A 15,145-nucleotide genomic window follows, 5' to 3' on the forward strand; every position below is an offset into this window, starting at 1 on the left:
TAGTTATTAGTTCTTCCTCTTGTATGTCTTATATACCCAAATATATGACAAGCTCACTTGAAAGGCATGCACCTTATCTTATATTTTAATTCCTCAAAGAAACTAGCAAGATGCCTTTCACATAGGACTGACTCAAAAAATCAATGTTTGATTAATAGATATGTGCCAAAGAAAAAGTATATTTTAAGTATCCTATTTGAAAGGATGATCTAACAAGTAAATATCATTCTCAGATGATTCCTTTCCAGAAAAATATAGCTATAGTAAAGGTAGCTACTACTTGATTTCCCCAAATAAAGCACTTACCTTTGCATGGTCAATGCGAGTACTTAGTTCTTTAGATGCAAATCCCCCAAATATGAGGCTGTGGATAGCTCCTATCCTTGCACATGCCAGCATGGTATACATTGCCTGCGGGATCATGGGCATGTAGATGACGACAGTGTCACCTTTTTTGATGCCATGCTTGACAAAAACCCCAGCCAGCTTAGAGACCTGTAACAAAATAATCAGATCAGTAATGTGTTTTCTGTATTATTTCACTAAACTTCTAAGTTAAGGCAGTGAAACTAATAGATGATCACCATGTTGGTAGTAAATTAAAGCCTGAGTAGCACATTTGATGATGACGATAATGATTTAGATAGTGACAGTAATAACAAACATATATTAATTAATTACAAACCCACTTACTATTATTATGTCATATGAACTTTATGGATTAAATTTTTTAAATCATTCATTCCACATATTTACCAAGCAACTATTACCCTCAAAAGACAGTGTTTAGAGTCTGAAACACAACACTGAAAAAGAAAGACACAGACTTGCCCCCATGGAGCTTATACTCTAAAGGGTGAATCTGCCAAGTGAACAGAAAAATAACATAATTACAAATTCAGATGTATGTGGTGTTAGTTGTTAAAGGGAACAGTATTTATTAAGAAAACGTATTGTTATACACTTATTAGGCAAATGAAACGGATTCTACTATATTATTATTGCCATTTAAAAAATAAAGTGACTGAGGCTCAAACTAATAAATAGCTAACCAAGATCAGAGAAAGTAAATGAGGTAGCCAGGATACCATCCACTGGTCTTCAGACATCATATTCTTTCCTCTTCTACTGCCTCAAGCCAAAAAAACTTTTTATAGTTTTTTATATTAATTATTTATATAAGTGATTTCCCTCTATATTTGGACTAAACACACAAACTTCTTTTTATTTTAACATGTGTTTTTGAAACCAAATATACAAATGTCTCTTTCCTCTTGGCATGTGTTTTTGCAATTTCTAGTAATAAAGACAAAACAGATCAAAAGCCCATACACAATAAAATTTGTTGCAAGAAATCTTTCCATGGTCAATTATAGCAAACTGTGGCAAGAATGCCCAGACCAAAGTGAATAAGTTCAATGTTCTTTCACTTAAACAATATATACTGAGTACCTATTATATGCTAGGCACTGTATTCTAATACATTACATCAGTAAACAAAACAAGACAAAGATCTCTACCCTCTAGATACTTATATTTTAGCAGAGAGAATACTTGCAATAAACATAATAAGAAAATTATATACTGCGTTTAAAGGTCATCAATCCTAGGGGTATGGAAGTAGAGCAGAGTACAGGAGATTGGAGTATAGGGGAAGGGGTGGATGTAATTCTCAAAGTAGGCTTTACTAAGAAAGTGACATTTTAGCAAAGATGTGCAGAAAGTTGAAAATAAGTGGATATCTGCAAATGTGCTATTTTAGGCAGAAAGAACAGCAATACAAAAGTGTAAAGGGGAAGGAGGATCATATGTGATGCAATCAAGGGACAATGAGGAGACCAGAGGGCTGGAGCAGGAACAAGTGAGAAGGCAGCTGTAGATCAGGTCAGGGAATTAAAGGCCCTCAGGGGCCTGGTGGGCAGCTGGAAAGACTATGGCTTGCCTTTGAATGTGACTGTTCAAGATAATGAACAGAGGAGACTTGAGAGAAGGAATTAGGCCACAGGGCTATTTGTGGTTCCTTTTATTTAACTCTGCCTCTCCTACTTTCTGAACAAGTTCAAATAATTCTGAGTGCTGACCATTTTTTTCTTTTCTTTTTATTCACTTCCTCTGTGTAGATGGAGAAATACGTGGTCAAGGTTAAGGAGTCTGGTGAAAAAGAAGAAATAAAAACCTATCTCAGTGTTTTATTCTCTTCTATATTGCAAACTCTATAATTGAGTGCTGTATTTTAGGAACTCCAAAGCTGCCCAGCAGAAAATTATGAGAAAGATACGTGAAAGTAATATAAATCAACTTCAATTCTATATGGAGCTCAAGAACCAAGTAAACACTGGAAAGTTATATCCAAACATCTCAGTGTGCAGTATCTGCAGAAAGAGAACATGTTCTCTGATCGCATTACTGGGCATTGCATTTAAGGTATTCCACTGAGACCAAGGAGAAGAGTTTGTCTTATTCACAGCTGTAACCTTAGCATCTTGAATGGTGCTTGTTGTTAAATAAAAATAATCAACCACTGCCTTGAAAAGTTAATTAGGCTGCACCGAGTCTGGTTAACCACTAGATGGAGTTCATTTGGCCTTGCTTGTTGCAGCTACTCCTAAATGTTTTTATACCTTGATAACTATACCAGAATTGGTCTAAAGACAAAATTTTTAAATGGTCAATAGTACAGATTTATTTTTCAGTGTTTTCCAGGGCTAAATGTCACTCTAAAAATTATCCATTGTAACTGGTAAATTTAAAGATGTGTGTGTATGTGTGTATTCTCAAACACACACACACACACACACACACACACACACACATATAATTTTCTCATACATATGTAAAAAATTTATGGGAAAATAAGATTCTGGTGACACTTCTAACAAATAGGCTCATGAAAAACAAAATATTAGTGCATAGCAAGAAAAACTAAGTAGACATTGATTTAACATAAAAATATTTGAGAATATAAAAGTTGTGGACTAATGGGTGCAAAACTATGCTATCTTCTCTAAGTGAATCCTTGTGCAGTATGTGCATGCACTGAAACAACATACTGTACCAGACAAATATGTACAAGTAAATTTTAAAACATTTTCAATAAAAAAATTATTTTTAATATTAAATTTAGAGTCAATTAAAATGGGAGCCCCAGAACAAAAGACTTAATGGACTTGTCTCAGATGCAAATAAAATCATTTTGAAGGTAAGAGTAGGCAACAATGAATAATAAGAAGAAAAATCTAAAAATCCCACTCATCTAAGACTTCATAATCACTCAAATAAAGGTGCTATTGAACTTCAACACAAAGGGCAATTTCACACTACTATTTCAGTATTCACCTTGTTTTTATCAACCTCAGATGGACAATTATCAAACAGAAGGATAAATAGATACTATCTTTATTCAATGACATATTTCTATCCTACTACAGATGTCTGAGTGTAGACTTATAATTTCATTTCTTATCCAAAGGGAAAATATTTTAACATATATCATGTATAACCTATAGTTTTTCGACTGAAAAGATAAATCATGCACCATTCACCCAATCTATATTTATCTTTGCACCTTCTTAAAATTGTGTTTCAATTTATCAACAATTTGATAGTTTTATATCAGGCAAAGACTACTAAAATTGATTTTCAGTCTGATGTGAAGGGCCATACAAATTATAGTCAGCCAGCATGAGAATGCCATTCTGCTAGCATGGGGATAACTATGCTGTAAAGGAAGCCTGGGGAAACAGAGAAATATATATATTTAAACATATAATATATATATTTAGATACAATATTGCTTGATTCTTCCCACTAGAAATTCTATGACTTAATCATTATTTTGGTACTAACTTAAAGCCATTTTAATAGATAAGTATACTGTCACGGAATCAATTTATGTTGTATCTGCTATGTGTCCTATACTAAAGTCAAGTATGCAGATACAAAAATGAGAAAGACATGGTTCATCTTTAAACAAACAAACCAAAAAACTGGAGCTCAGGAGAAAAACCACAAATATGAACTATAATAATAAAATAAGAAAACACAACAACAAAAATTTATATAATGTAAAATGGTATACACATATATTTGGTTTATAGATGACATATATTATATATATTGCACTAGGTACAAGTAAAAAATTTCAATTTTGGAATTCTAATGTAACATATTGGTATAAATAATGAAAAGAATTTAATAAAAATTTTATGTATTTGTTCTGGAAATTCTTTATTCAAAATAAGTCTGTGGGTTAGCATAATTTCATGGCCAAATACCCATGACACAAATATAAAGATCTGTCAAAATTAACCAAAGGCCCTCATCTACAGAGCCAATTAGCACTTGCTTCACAAATATCAAGTGTGCCCATCTAAAGAAAAGCATGCTTGTATAAAAAACATAGTGTTGATATTGATAGTAAAAAGACAGCCATCATGGGCAACCTCACAGCCATGTCAAAGAAAACTGTATGAAACAGAAGACAAGGGAAGGCATATTTTCAAGCTGCAACAATGTTACATTGCAAACCCTAATCCAAAAGTAACAGAAAATATAAGCAATTTAAAAACCAACTATAACGTCTGAGGAAATAGGTTACTAAAATTGGGGTTAAATAGCCTGTTCTTGAGAGTATGTAAGAATTTCCCATAGAAAGAGATGATTACCTAAAATACCTGCATTTTACTTTTAAACATATTAAGATAATCATGTGTTTATGTACACACTCATAAATGCATGATTTACTTGTATACACACAGCCATCAGAAAGATTGAAACTTTAGCTGAGCCCGTGGTGCACTTGGTAGAGTGCTGCGCTGGGAGCGCGGCGACGCTCCCGCCGCGGGTTCGGATCCTATATAGGACTGACCAGTGCACTCACTGGCTGAGTGCCGGTCACGAAAAAACGACAGAAAGATTGAAACTTTAATTTTAATGAATAATTTGTTCCTTTGGCCATGCTCTAACTATGCATCCAGGTAAATATCTGTGGAAAGTATAATTTATCCTAAAACTTCTTAAGATTTGAAATGATACTAAAACTATCTTTTCTGAAAGAGAATGTTTCAAGAATGTAAATATTTTCATATAATATAAGCTTCTAGAAATGTAACTTTTAAGACAGTCACAATGTATGATACAGCATTGAGATAATTTTCATTTAAATATAATTCTATATTAAGGTAGTTTAACAGTGAATTAGGCATCTTAATAGCAAGAAAGTAGAGGTAACACTATTAAAGGGAATATGTATTTTATATTTAGGAAAGGCATTTTATTATTTTTTGAAAGAAAAAATACAAAATATTATCCTAGGTTCAAAACAGTTATCTGACAGTGGTTTAGGAAACATTTTCTAGCACATTTATTCTTAAATAATTTTCTCCAAATGAAGGAGAAAATACCATTACTCAGAATAATCACTTTTCTCATTTCCACTTTTTTTCACAAGTGGGTTTCAATCAATATTTATCATTTTCAGACTATGTATTCACAAGCAAAGTGAAATGGAGAATTATTTAATTCATTTAGTTCAAGCTCAAAATAGCCACAATTTTAACAATCTCTGTGCTTTTAAGACTAATGTGATTTTCAGACTATATTTCACAGAAAATTAGTTCAGTCCTATATTTCTCTATGTATATGTGCTCATAGTCTTGATAAGAAATGTGCTCTTCCATTTTTTCATATTAATGTGTTAAGATTTACAAGTAGATCATCAGAATTTATCACATCTTGAAAACAGCACCTTATTAGTTTTAAAACAGTACTTCTGTGTAACCATCAGGCCTTTGTTGACAGGGAAAATAATCCTAAATTAAGGAGAATTTCAAGTTCTAAAAGAATGAAAAGTGTAATTGAGGCCTATCATTAACACAACATGACTACAGTGCATGTAATAAAAAGGAAAGAATGTATATAGACAAAGAATAATTAATAGGTTGACTCCACTTTTTACTATTTTAACATCTCTCCACTCTAGGCATTAATAATTGGGTAATTATGACTTCCTCCTACTTTTAGTCACTTGACAGTTTCAGCCAAAGCCTCTAGTCCTCATGGCATGTGCCATCTGACTGAGAAAATAAAGGCAGTTCACAGTGGGTAGAGCAAAAATTCAGGGTGAAGAGGGTTGTGAGATGGGCTTGAAAGATATGAAGACATTCGGTATCAACTATCATGCAGAACTTGTTAAGCTGCATTAAATTTAGACTTTCCTGAGAGCAATGTGTAATAATCAAAAAGTGTTGTCTTTTTTAGAAATAAGTACTTTCCGTATTCTTAAAATTCAATGATTATTGCATGCACTAAAGAGACAATGAGGATAAAAATAACTGAACTGATTTGAAAAGTATTCAGTGTACTATGTACAAGGATTGCTGATTGATGAATGCGGGGAAGAAGATAAAAGGAAAGCTTAAGAATGGGTCCAGGTTTGGGCTTTTAGCAACTTGTTGGAAAGAGATGCCATTCACAAAGCTGGAAAACACAGGAGGAAAAGTGGATTTGGACATGTTTGAATCTGAGATGTTAGTGGGACTATCATGTGTAGATATCGACTCAGCAGTCTTACACATGATCTCAATGTCAGGAAAAAGATGTGGGATGGTGACACAGAATAGAAATAGCCAGTGTTGTCACTAGGAGTAATCATCACCTATGTGGCAGTGAAGGCCATTGGAGCAGATATAGGCATCCCAGACAGATGTGTATGATGAAAAGAGAAGGTGGCCTCGGACAGGTAGGTAGTGAAGAGATGAGCAGAGAAAGCAGCAAGCACTAAAGAAGGAGGGTTAGACAAAATGGGCAGCAAGGAAAAAGGAAAACGAGGACAGGTGGTGTGGCAGAAGTGAGTGAAGACTGTCCGAGGGTGTTCAAAAACGTTAGATGTGGTAAACAGATGGAGTAAAATAGTGAACATCTATTGGAGTCAGTGATAAGAACATATTAATTACCTTAGATAAGGCAATTTCAGAGACAGTGACATATTTTAGAAGGTTTTGGAGAAGAGTGTGGTAAGAGAGTAGGAGAAAGCAAATATAGATGATTATTTCAAAGTTACTCACAGAAGGAAAATAGTCAGGAAACTAGCTAGCAACAAAGACTTAAGCATGGTTTGAAGAGAAAAATCCAGCAGTGATACAGATATAAAAGAGGCTAACAGAACAAGAGCACTAAAAAGAGTTGAAGAAATGGCTTTATGATACCCAAGAAAGATTAACCTTCATTGTAAAAGGAGGGAAAGAGAAAACAATGAATGGGATACAGGAAAGTCTATAGGTCTGATGCTGATAAGTTCTCGTCAAGGTTCCTGGGTGTCAATCAATGTTTCTGTTAAGCTTGAGGCATGGAGCTGGGAAGGTCAAAAGTTTAATACAGCCTCTGGAGAGCAGAAGGAAAACTTGTCAGACAAATTCAAAGAAAAAAATTTAAATGCAGCATTGAGGTCCCAATGGGTTGGAGACCACAGATTTATAATAAAACCATATTTGTATGTATGCGATTTTTCTCCAACAAGATTCAACATATTGGGTACAGGAATGAAGATGGTAAAGAATTGGATTGACCTAGGTCTGGAGTTTTGCCATGGAGGTGAGATGGAACAACAATGTGCAAGAGAGATGAGGATACTGGCAAGAGAGGGGTTGTGTGGGTAAACTGAAGAATCTAACCAGGACAAAGAGAAAGGTGAAGACAGAAGGGACCCTTACGTAGTGACTACACAGCATTCGAACCATTTAAAACTATGCTATTTAAATAGGTATTGTGTCTAACGGTCCAAACTGTCCGAAAATCTGGTTTTGTTGTATTGTATAAGAATACCAGAAGTTTAGGTCTGGCTAGTTAACTCACTTGGGGAGTGTGGTGGTGGTGCTAACATCAAGGTCAAGGGTTCGGATCCCCTTACCAGCCAGCCACCAAAAACAAAAACAAAAAAACAAAGCAAACAAACAAAAAAAACCCCTGAAGTTTAAAAGATATTCTAAAAATTACAAACCCCAATGTACATATATTCTCTTCCTTTGTCCATCTACAAAAAAAAAAAAAAAAAAAATTCTAGGATTATCTCATATATTTGTTTCTAGTTTATCCTCACAAAGTCCTCCTTTCATCCTTGAGAAATTTCAACTATTATTCTCCCCTTTCTCTCCCCATGACTTAGTTTATCCCTCGAGCAACCTCTAATAGAATCTGCTTTTCACAGATTCTAGCACCAACATTTCCAATAATTTTTAATTTGGATTCATTCTATTTCCTTCCCTTATTTGAGTACTGCAAAAATATTGATTTTGTTATTTTTCACTGCTAATGCACTGCATTTCAGCTGTATTATCTGTTAAGCAGTTTAGTGGCTAGATTGGAACCCAAACACCATTCAGAAAAGTACCATTCATAGATATATGGAGAAATTTAGTATAGATTCCAATTAAAACTTTCTCAAATGAATTTTTAAAACACAGCTCGATTCAAAGTTTATCACTTTCTGTATGCTTGAAAGAGTGTTTCTAAAGAAAATATTCCATGTCCTGAAGCAAGTTTTATTACCTTTTAAAAACTATAATCCACCTGAACTAAAATGAAACAGAAAATTATACTACTAGAGAAGTCACTTTTCATGATTATGCATTTACATGCTTTGTATAGGTATTCTAAAAAATCTAGCATAATGTGGCAAGTACACAAGCTTCCAAAGGTACAGAATGTTTGAAAAGGAACAGAATCTACTACGCTCCATTAATAATGTTCAATTAAACCCAAATTTAATGTAAGCCGTCTAGATAACGCTATACCCCTTCAATGAACATAAAGGCTGTGATAGTAATAACTGCCCTACATATCTGTTTATAGAACAATAAACATGCAAAATGTGAAACATTTATTGTTTTAAAACAATCACTGTGTGGCTGCTATATACACTGCATTAAATGGCTAATGGAAAATATAAAAAAGCAATATTAACTCATGCTATTAAATTAAAGCCAGATTTCTTTTTTCTTGATCAAATAAATTGTTTAGTGTAGTGTTTCTCAAACTGGAGTCTGTGGAGATATTTTCTATGAGAATTTTTGAGTTTTCTTATGAGCATTTTTAAACTGTATTTTCACTTTGATGACAGATTTAAAAAATTAATATAGTATATTTTAAATGATCTGAGCACTCATGGAATTGTATTGTGTACATTTGTGTTTGTTTTAAAAATCTCATGCATATTAAGTAAAGGCCAGATGATGTCATGGTACATTGTATAATCAAAGGCTTTACGGAAGTTCTATCACTAATATGTGACAAGAGAACTGAGGCATCACAGTGAACATGTCACCAAGCTCAAGCCCCAGGGCCACAGTACTACACGCATTCTGCAATCAGTCATTCAGTTCCAGCAAAACATTATTCGCTATTTTAAATTATTGTCAATTTGAGCTTGATTGGCTTTGTGAGTTTCTTTTATCCACTTTATGAATTAGATTTGTGTTATATATGTATTGAATTGTGAAGAGAGAGGATATTAAGGTCTAGTTTCCATTATCTTTTAAAATAAAAATAATCTCAGTCAATACCAAAAGTATGTAAGTATGTTTTTTCTTAATAAAGCATTTACGAATCCCACAATTTTGAGAAAAAAAAATTAATAAATTGGTTTTTTAGATTTCTTTTTTCTTTTGGCTCTTAACAGCAAATATGAAATAAGCAAAAGATGACAACAGGAACTCTGAATGGTTTAGAAAATTCTTCACTGATTATTTAATCAAAGCTCTAATTAAACAAACACCCCTAAACTTCTATAGACAGTACATAAAGCATGACAGCTACTATGGGTACACAAAACACACTTCCCAGCATCAGGCTATGTTCCTGTTAACCTTTAGGGTTTTGTTGATGAATACATCTGGAAGGTCAATCAATATATGTGAAAGGCTCATAGAGAAGTTGCTAAATATCCCAGGAATGGCACAAGGACATGAGGTCATAGCAATAGTTGGGTCTGTTCCAATAACATTTACATCACTCAACCAAATGAGCCGTACACATTTAGAAACAAGAAACATTCACAAATGTAATACATACACTAGCAACTAATAAACAAAGCAAACATAGATCATCACACAAGCCAAGAATTTATCATAAATATTGGTGAATATATCAAGTTTCCCACAAAAACTATAAAAGATAAAGGTAACACTATTCAGACTTATAATGGAAACAAAATGCTTTTAAATCAAATATAGCATGAGAAAATGAACAATGAATTTTCCCAAGATCTCTAATTTTATAATTCTGTGGAATGTAAGCTTCCACAATTGATTTATTCAAATTTATTTTACTTAACTGCTACATATCTCTGCAAAGTGCACAAATGTGAACCTAAAACTACCAAATAAATTAAATTAATTTCCATAGCTACATATGTATCTATTTCAAAAGTCTTATGTGAAAAATATTTTGTTTCATATACTCAAAATATAATTCCATCCTCATATCTTTATTTGTATCACTTTACCCAATGACCTTCAATTTATGTTAATTAGCTTTATGCTCTACTTGTTATGAAAATTATGCCAGGTCAAATGATTTTACACTTTTATACATTAATTATTAAAGGTCTGAAACCGAGAGTTTTTGATGCATTCAATTGTCCTAACATTGCTGACTGCATAAGAGGTGTCGGTGCTACTCAACAGATAAAATAATTGTTACCAGTACTTCTCACTAACATTGTAGGAACTCTTTTTCTATTCTGTTCCTCCTTAACTTGAATGACTGACTGTCTGTCTCTCTCTTTTACTCTTTGACAATCTTACTATTTTGTTTCCCATTTAATTCACCTTGTTGGTCTAGAACTTAGGCCAGTAAAGGCACTCAATTTTGTCCTTAGGGTGCACACCTTCTTTATTAACCATGTCAGATATGCCTCTTGGATATATCTTCTGCAGACCCTTGGGGAAACACCTGTGGAGGGCTGCCTGTGCATATTCCTGTTTTTCTTACATGACCCAGCTGATGTGTTACTTCCACAGTGAAACCTTCTCTGATCTGCTGGGGCAGGTTGGTCCTTCTTCTCAGTGCTACAAATGCCCAAAGCTTTATTGTTACATGATCACACTATAATCAATTGCTTTTGTGTTTTTCTTAACAGGCAAACTATAAATTCCTTGAATGCAGGAACCACGTTTTACTCATCTTTATGACCCCACTGTCTCATACAGTAAATAATACTCAAGCATTCACTATATATCTGAGGAATATGTAGCTGAAGATGTCTTTCTTCTTTATCTCTAGCTTGCCTCCTATGCAACTTTATTATCCACTGTTATTTGTTTTCCTGGACTCATTGTTTATTGACATTAACAGGTTATAATTATTTACATGTAAGATCTGATATTTATTTTGCCTATGAAATGAAAGTGTACTTGTGGCAGAAACTCCTAATTGCCCATCAAAATCTATTCAGCTACACTACATTTCCCAGCCGTCCCTATAGCTGATGGCCAAATGAAATGTGCGTGGAGGCCATGTATATTTCCGGGTATGGACCGTAAAACATGGCATGCCTGTTCCTCTATGTCATCCTTCACCTTCCCAAGAGTTGGGACACACCTTTGCCTCAGCTTCAATAATGCACATGAGGGCAACAAACTAGAGAGTGAAGGTGCAATAAGATTTGATGAACCTGGGTCATGCCAAATTGAACCTCATCATCTTTTGATTATCGTATAAGAGAAACACGTTTTTTAGATTTTATGTCACTATATTATAAGTATCTTTGTTTTGGAAGCTTAGCCTTCAACCTAACATTTAAGAGATTTTTGGAGAAAATAATTTATCGAATATTAAGCAAACTTTAAATGATGAAAATGTATATGAAACTATTTGAATATATATATATATATATATGAAAGATAACCAAATAAGTTAAAACAAATAGTCTTCTTTTCCTAGGATTCTACTTGAAAATTATACAACAACAATTCCTTGTAGTGCTATACAAAAGATCTTGAAAGATGGGGAGCAAGCAGGGCATTTACAGGTGGCTGCTGTATAAAAGCCTCAGTCAGAGTTTTTTAAACACAGTGGGTGTACCCAGAGATCCAAGATAAGACACATATGTAAGAATAACTTCCAGAATCCCATGGCACAGACTATGTCTATCCTATCCCTTCATTTCCCATGCACAACCAAATGCTGCTGTTCTAAGGGGATTTGAGCTAAGGAGTGCCTATTCATTTATTTTCTGGATCATTTGCTATCTCCCTTTTTCCAGTCTTGCCTACTATAAATTCAACTCCATCGTCATTCCAGTCCAACAAAAAAAGTTCAAAGCAGATGGCCAACTGATTTTGTTGAGTTAACTTTCTAAAAGGTCAGTACTTAGCCACCCTGAAGATAAGACAAATCTAGTAAGGGCCTATCATTGAACAATGAAAATAAATTCATTAAGCAAATGTAAAAATAAAAGCCATGAACCAGATTTCCAGGTTTCCAAGATGGCAAAGTAAAGCATATGTTTTAAGCAGGGCTTTAAATGATGCAGGATACAGACTTCCAAAATCAGAAATTGCACTAAAACAGGGAATATTCTCACACTGCTAAAAAATAACAATTTCTAGTGTAAAAAAAGAAAAATCACAATGTGAAGATGACAAGCAATATTTTTGGAAATAATTATTTCTCTTAGACAAGGATTAGATTGTTCTTTGCTTTTTAATGAATGAATTTTTAAATGTTCTATTCTTGAACTCATTTAGTGTGTAATATGATCCCATGCTCAATGAGGCCTATATTAGCTACTGTATAAGTAAAATTTTAAAAAAACATAAAATATCACCCTTACCTCAGGAGCTTTTTCTTTGGTCAGGAGATCATATAGGTGTACTAATGTAGAATAAAAATGAAAAACGAACCAATATATTACAAAAAGTTATGAGCAAAGTGCCCTGGAATTCAAAGCATGGAGAAATAGCTTCTGCCACTGGGAGAAGTGAAAAGAAGTGAGCCACCCTTCTAACAGTAATCTTGATTCAGTGGACAATATAATCTCTAAAAACTTGACTGGAAAAGTTCAAGGGAGTCGGTTGTATTATTGCTATTTTGGTTTGAGATAAGAATAATCTTTAGACAGTTTTAGTTTGGAACAGATGGTTCTAAACATCGAAAAGGGGAAGATATAGGAAACCAAATCATTATGTCTTCATTCAATTTCTTCCAATATTATCTATTAAAATTGGTCTAGTACTTATTTTCTTCATATTGAGTCCTCCTAGGATTTAACTTAAATTTCACTAAATTGCAATGTTGTTCAAAACAAAGTTCCAATTATAATTTTGATAAAAATGTAAGTCAATTTTTAGTGTATACTCAACTATTTAAAATGAAATACAAATGTTTCTGCTGTTTATGCAACTTTAAATTATACAAAATAGCTCAAGAACAAAACAAAACTAAACAAACAAAACAGGGCTTATAGAAAAATATGGTTAGACCAAACCACTCAAAATCGATGTAACTAGAGTCTTTCAGCATTAATAAAAGCACTAACACAGCATCATCTTCCAGCATCATCAGCCTTAAACACTGGGGCTCATGTTTTCTGTTTCAAAATATTCTGCTGGAGATCACTCACTTCCAAATTTGCTTCCAAAGAGTGGCTAGTAGACTAGTAGAGTGTAGATTTTATGTTAATTATTTTTAAAACAGGGGAGAATGTCTTCTTAGCTTTAGATTCTTAAAACCACTTAACTCGCCAACACTTACACTAAAGGATCCTTATCATTTTTTTCTTAACGTTTTCAAATATTAATAAGTTCTTCTCTGTAATCATAAGAAAGTCTCTTCTCCAAAACTTCAAAACATGGCATGCTAACAATTCAACAGAAGAACAAATGGGCAAAAAAATATAAACAGATGATCAACAGATGCCAATAAGCACAGGATAAGGAATTCAACTTCATTAGTCAAAGCAAATTAAAGCCACAAGGCAATATCGCTACGCATTCTCCAGAAAGTTCCAAAATTACAAAATTAAACAGACTTGGTATTTAGTGTTGACAACTAGAATTAAACTAGAATACACTGCAGGTGGCAATATAAACTGGTACAACCACTCTGGAATATTGTTTTGCACTATCTATTCACGTCCAACATGTGCACACCATATCAAACACCCATCTGATTCCTAGGCACATCCCCAAAACAAATGCATACATAGCATCAACAAAATATGCACACAAACATATTCAGAGCAGCATTATTTGTAATAACCCAAAACTAGACATTATCCAAATGACCAAACTACAACCTCTTGCACTTAAATGAATAAATGTCATAAGCAGAAAGCCAAATGAAAAAAGCCAGACACAAAAGAGTGCATTGAATTATTCAATTTACATAAAGTTCAAAAGCAGGTAAACCTTCAAACATCTAGATAGCAATTATGTGGGGGCTCAGTAAGAAATGACTAAAGAAAGCATAACAAGGACTTCTGGGGGCCTGGGAATATTCTGTTTCCTGATCTGGTCACATGGGTGTATTCTGTTTGGAAAAATCTAACAAAATCTATAAAATTTTGATTTATGTTATTATCTGAATGTATATTTTATCTTAATAACAGTTTTAATAAAAGTTACAAAAAATGTGTCTTGGGGGGCAAAAATATATAAACTACTATAATTTCTATCTCATACCAGCATCCTTTGCCTATTTACCAAGAACGTAAAAGGTAATTTATGTTACAGAGACACACTTTTTAGCAGAGCTGAATATAGTATAAATTAAGTTTCAATTGTTTATTTAGGAATTTCAAGGAAAGAAAACTGATCGTATGCAATGCTATATCCTTTCCACTTAACAAATAACCACTGACAGGGCTGAATTTCTACATGTTCTCTCGGTCTTAGGTTTTCACTTAAGGAAATACTGATATGACAGACAAATGAATATCAGATTATCTTACCCTGACATATTTCTAAGTAGATGGAATTTATACTTTGAAGAGAACTTCATAAAAGGCAGGGGTTGGAAGGACTTCTCATGGGATATGGCCCTTGATTTCAGAGTAATTTTCTCCTCTAAATTATAAACATTGCCAAAATGATATTTCAAAAAATTACCTTTAGTAGAGATAATAGGCATTTTCAGTTTGAATTGAATA

At 33.5% G+C, this 15,145-nt stretch overlaps 1 protein-coding gene across 1 annotated transcript in view; it reads right to left on the reverse strand.

Moving 5' to 3' along the window:
• Window positions 1-15,145, reverse strand: part of ACSS3 (acyl-CoA synthetase short chain family member 3) — a 186,972-nt gene that overhangs the window by 127,509 nt on the left and 44,318 nt on the right. Inside the window, exon 3 of the mRNA XM_063076153.1 lies at window positions 307-495. Coding sequence (XP_062932223.1) covers window positions 307-495 — 189 coding nt within the window. The remainder of the gene's footprint in view (window positions 1-306; window positions 496-15,145) is intronic.

This window comes from Cynocephalus volans, chromosome 12, assembly GCF_027409185.1.
Source record: "Cynocephalus volans isolate mCynVol1 chromosome 12, mCynVol1.pri, whole genome shotgun sequence".
NCBI lineage: Eukaryota > Metazoa > Chordata > Mammalia > Dermoptera > Cynocephalidae > Cynocephalus > Cynocephalus volans.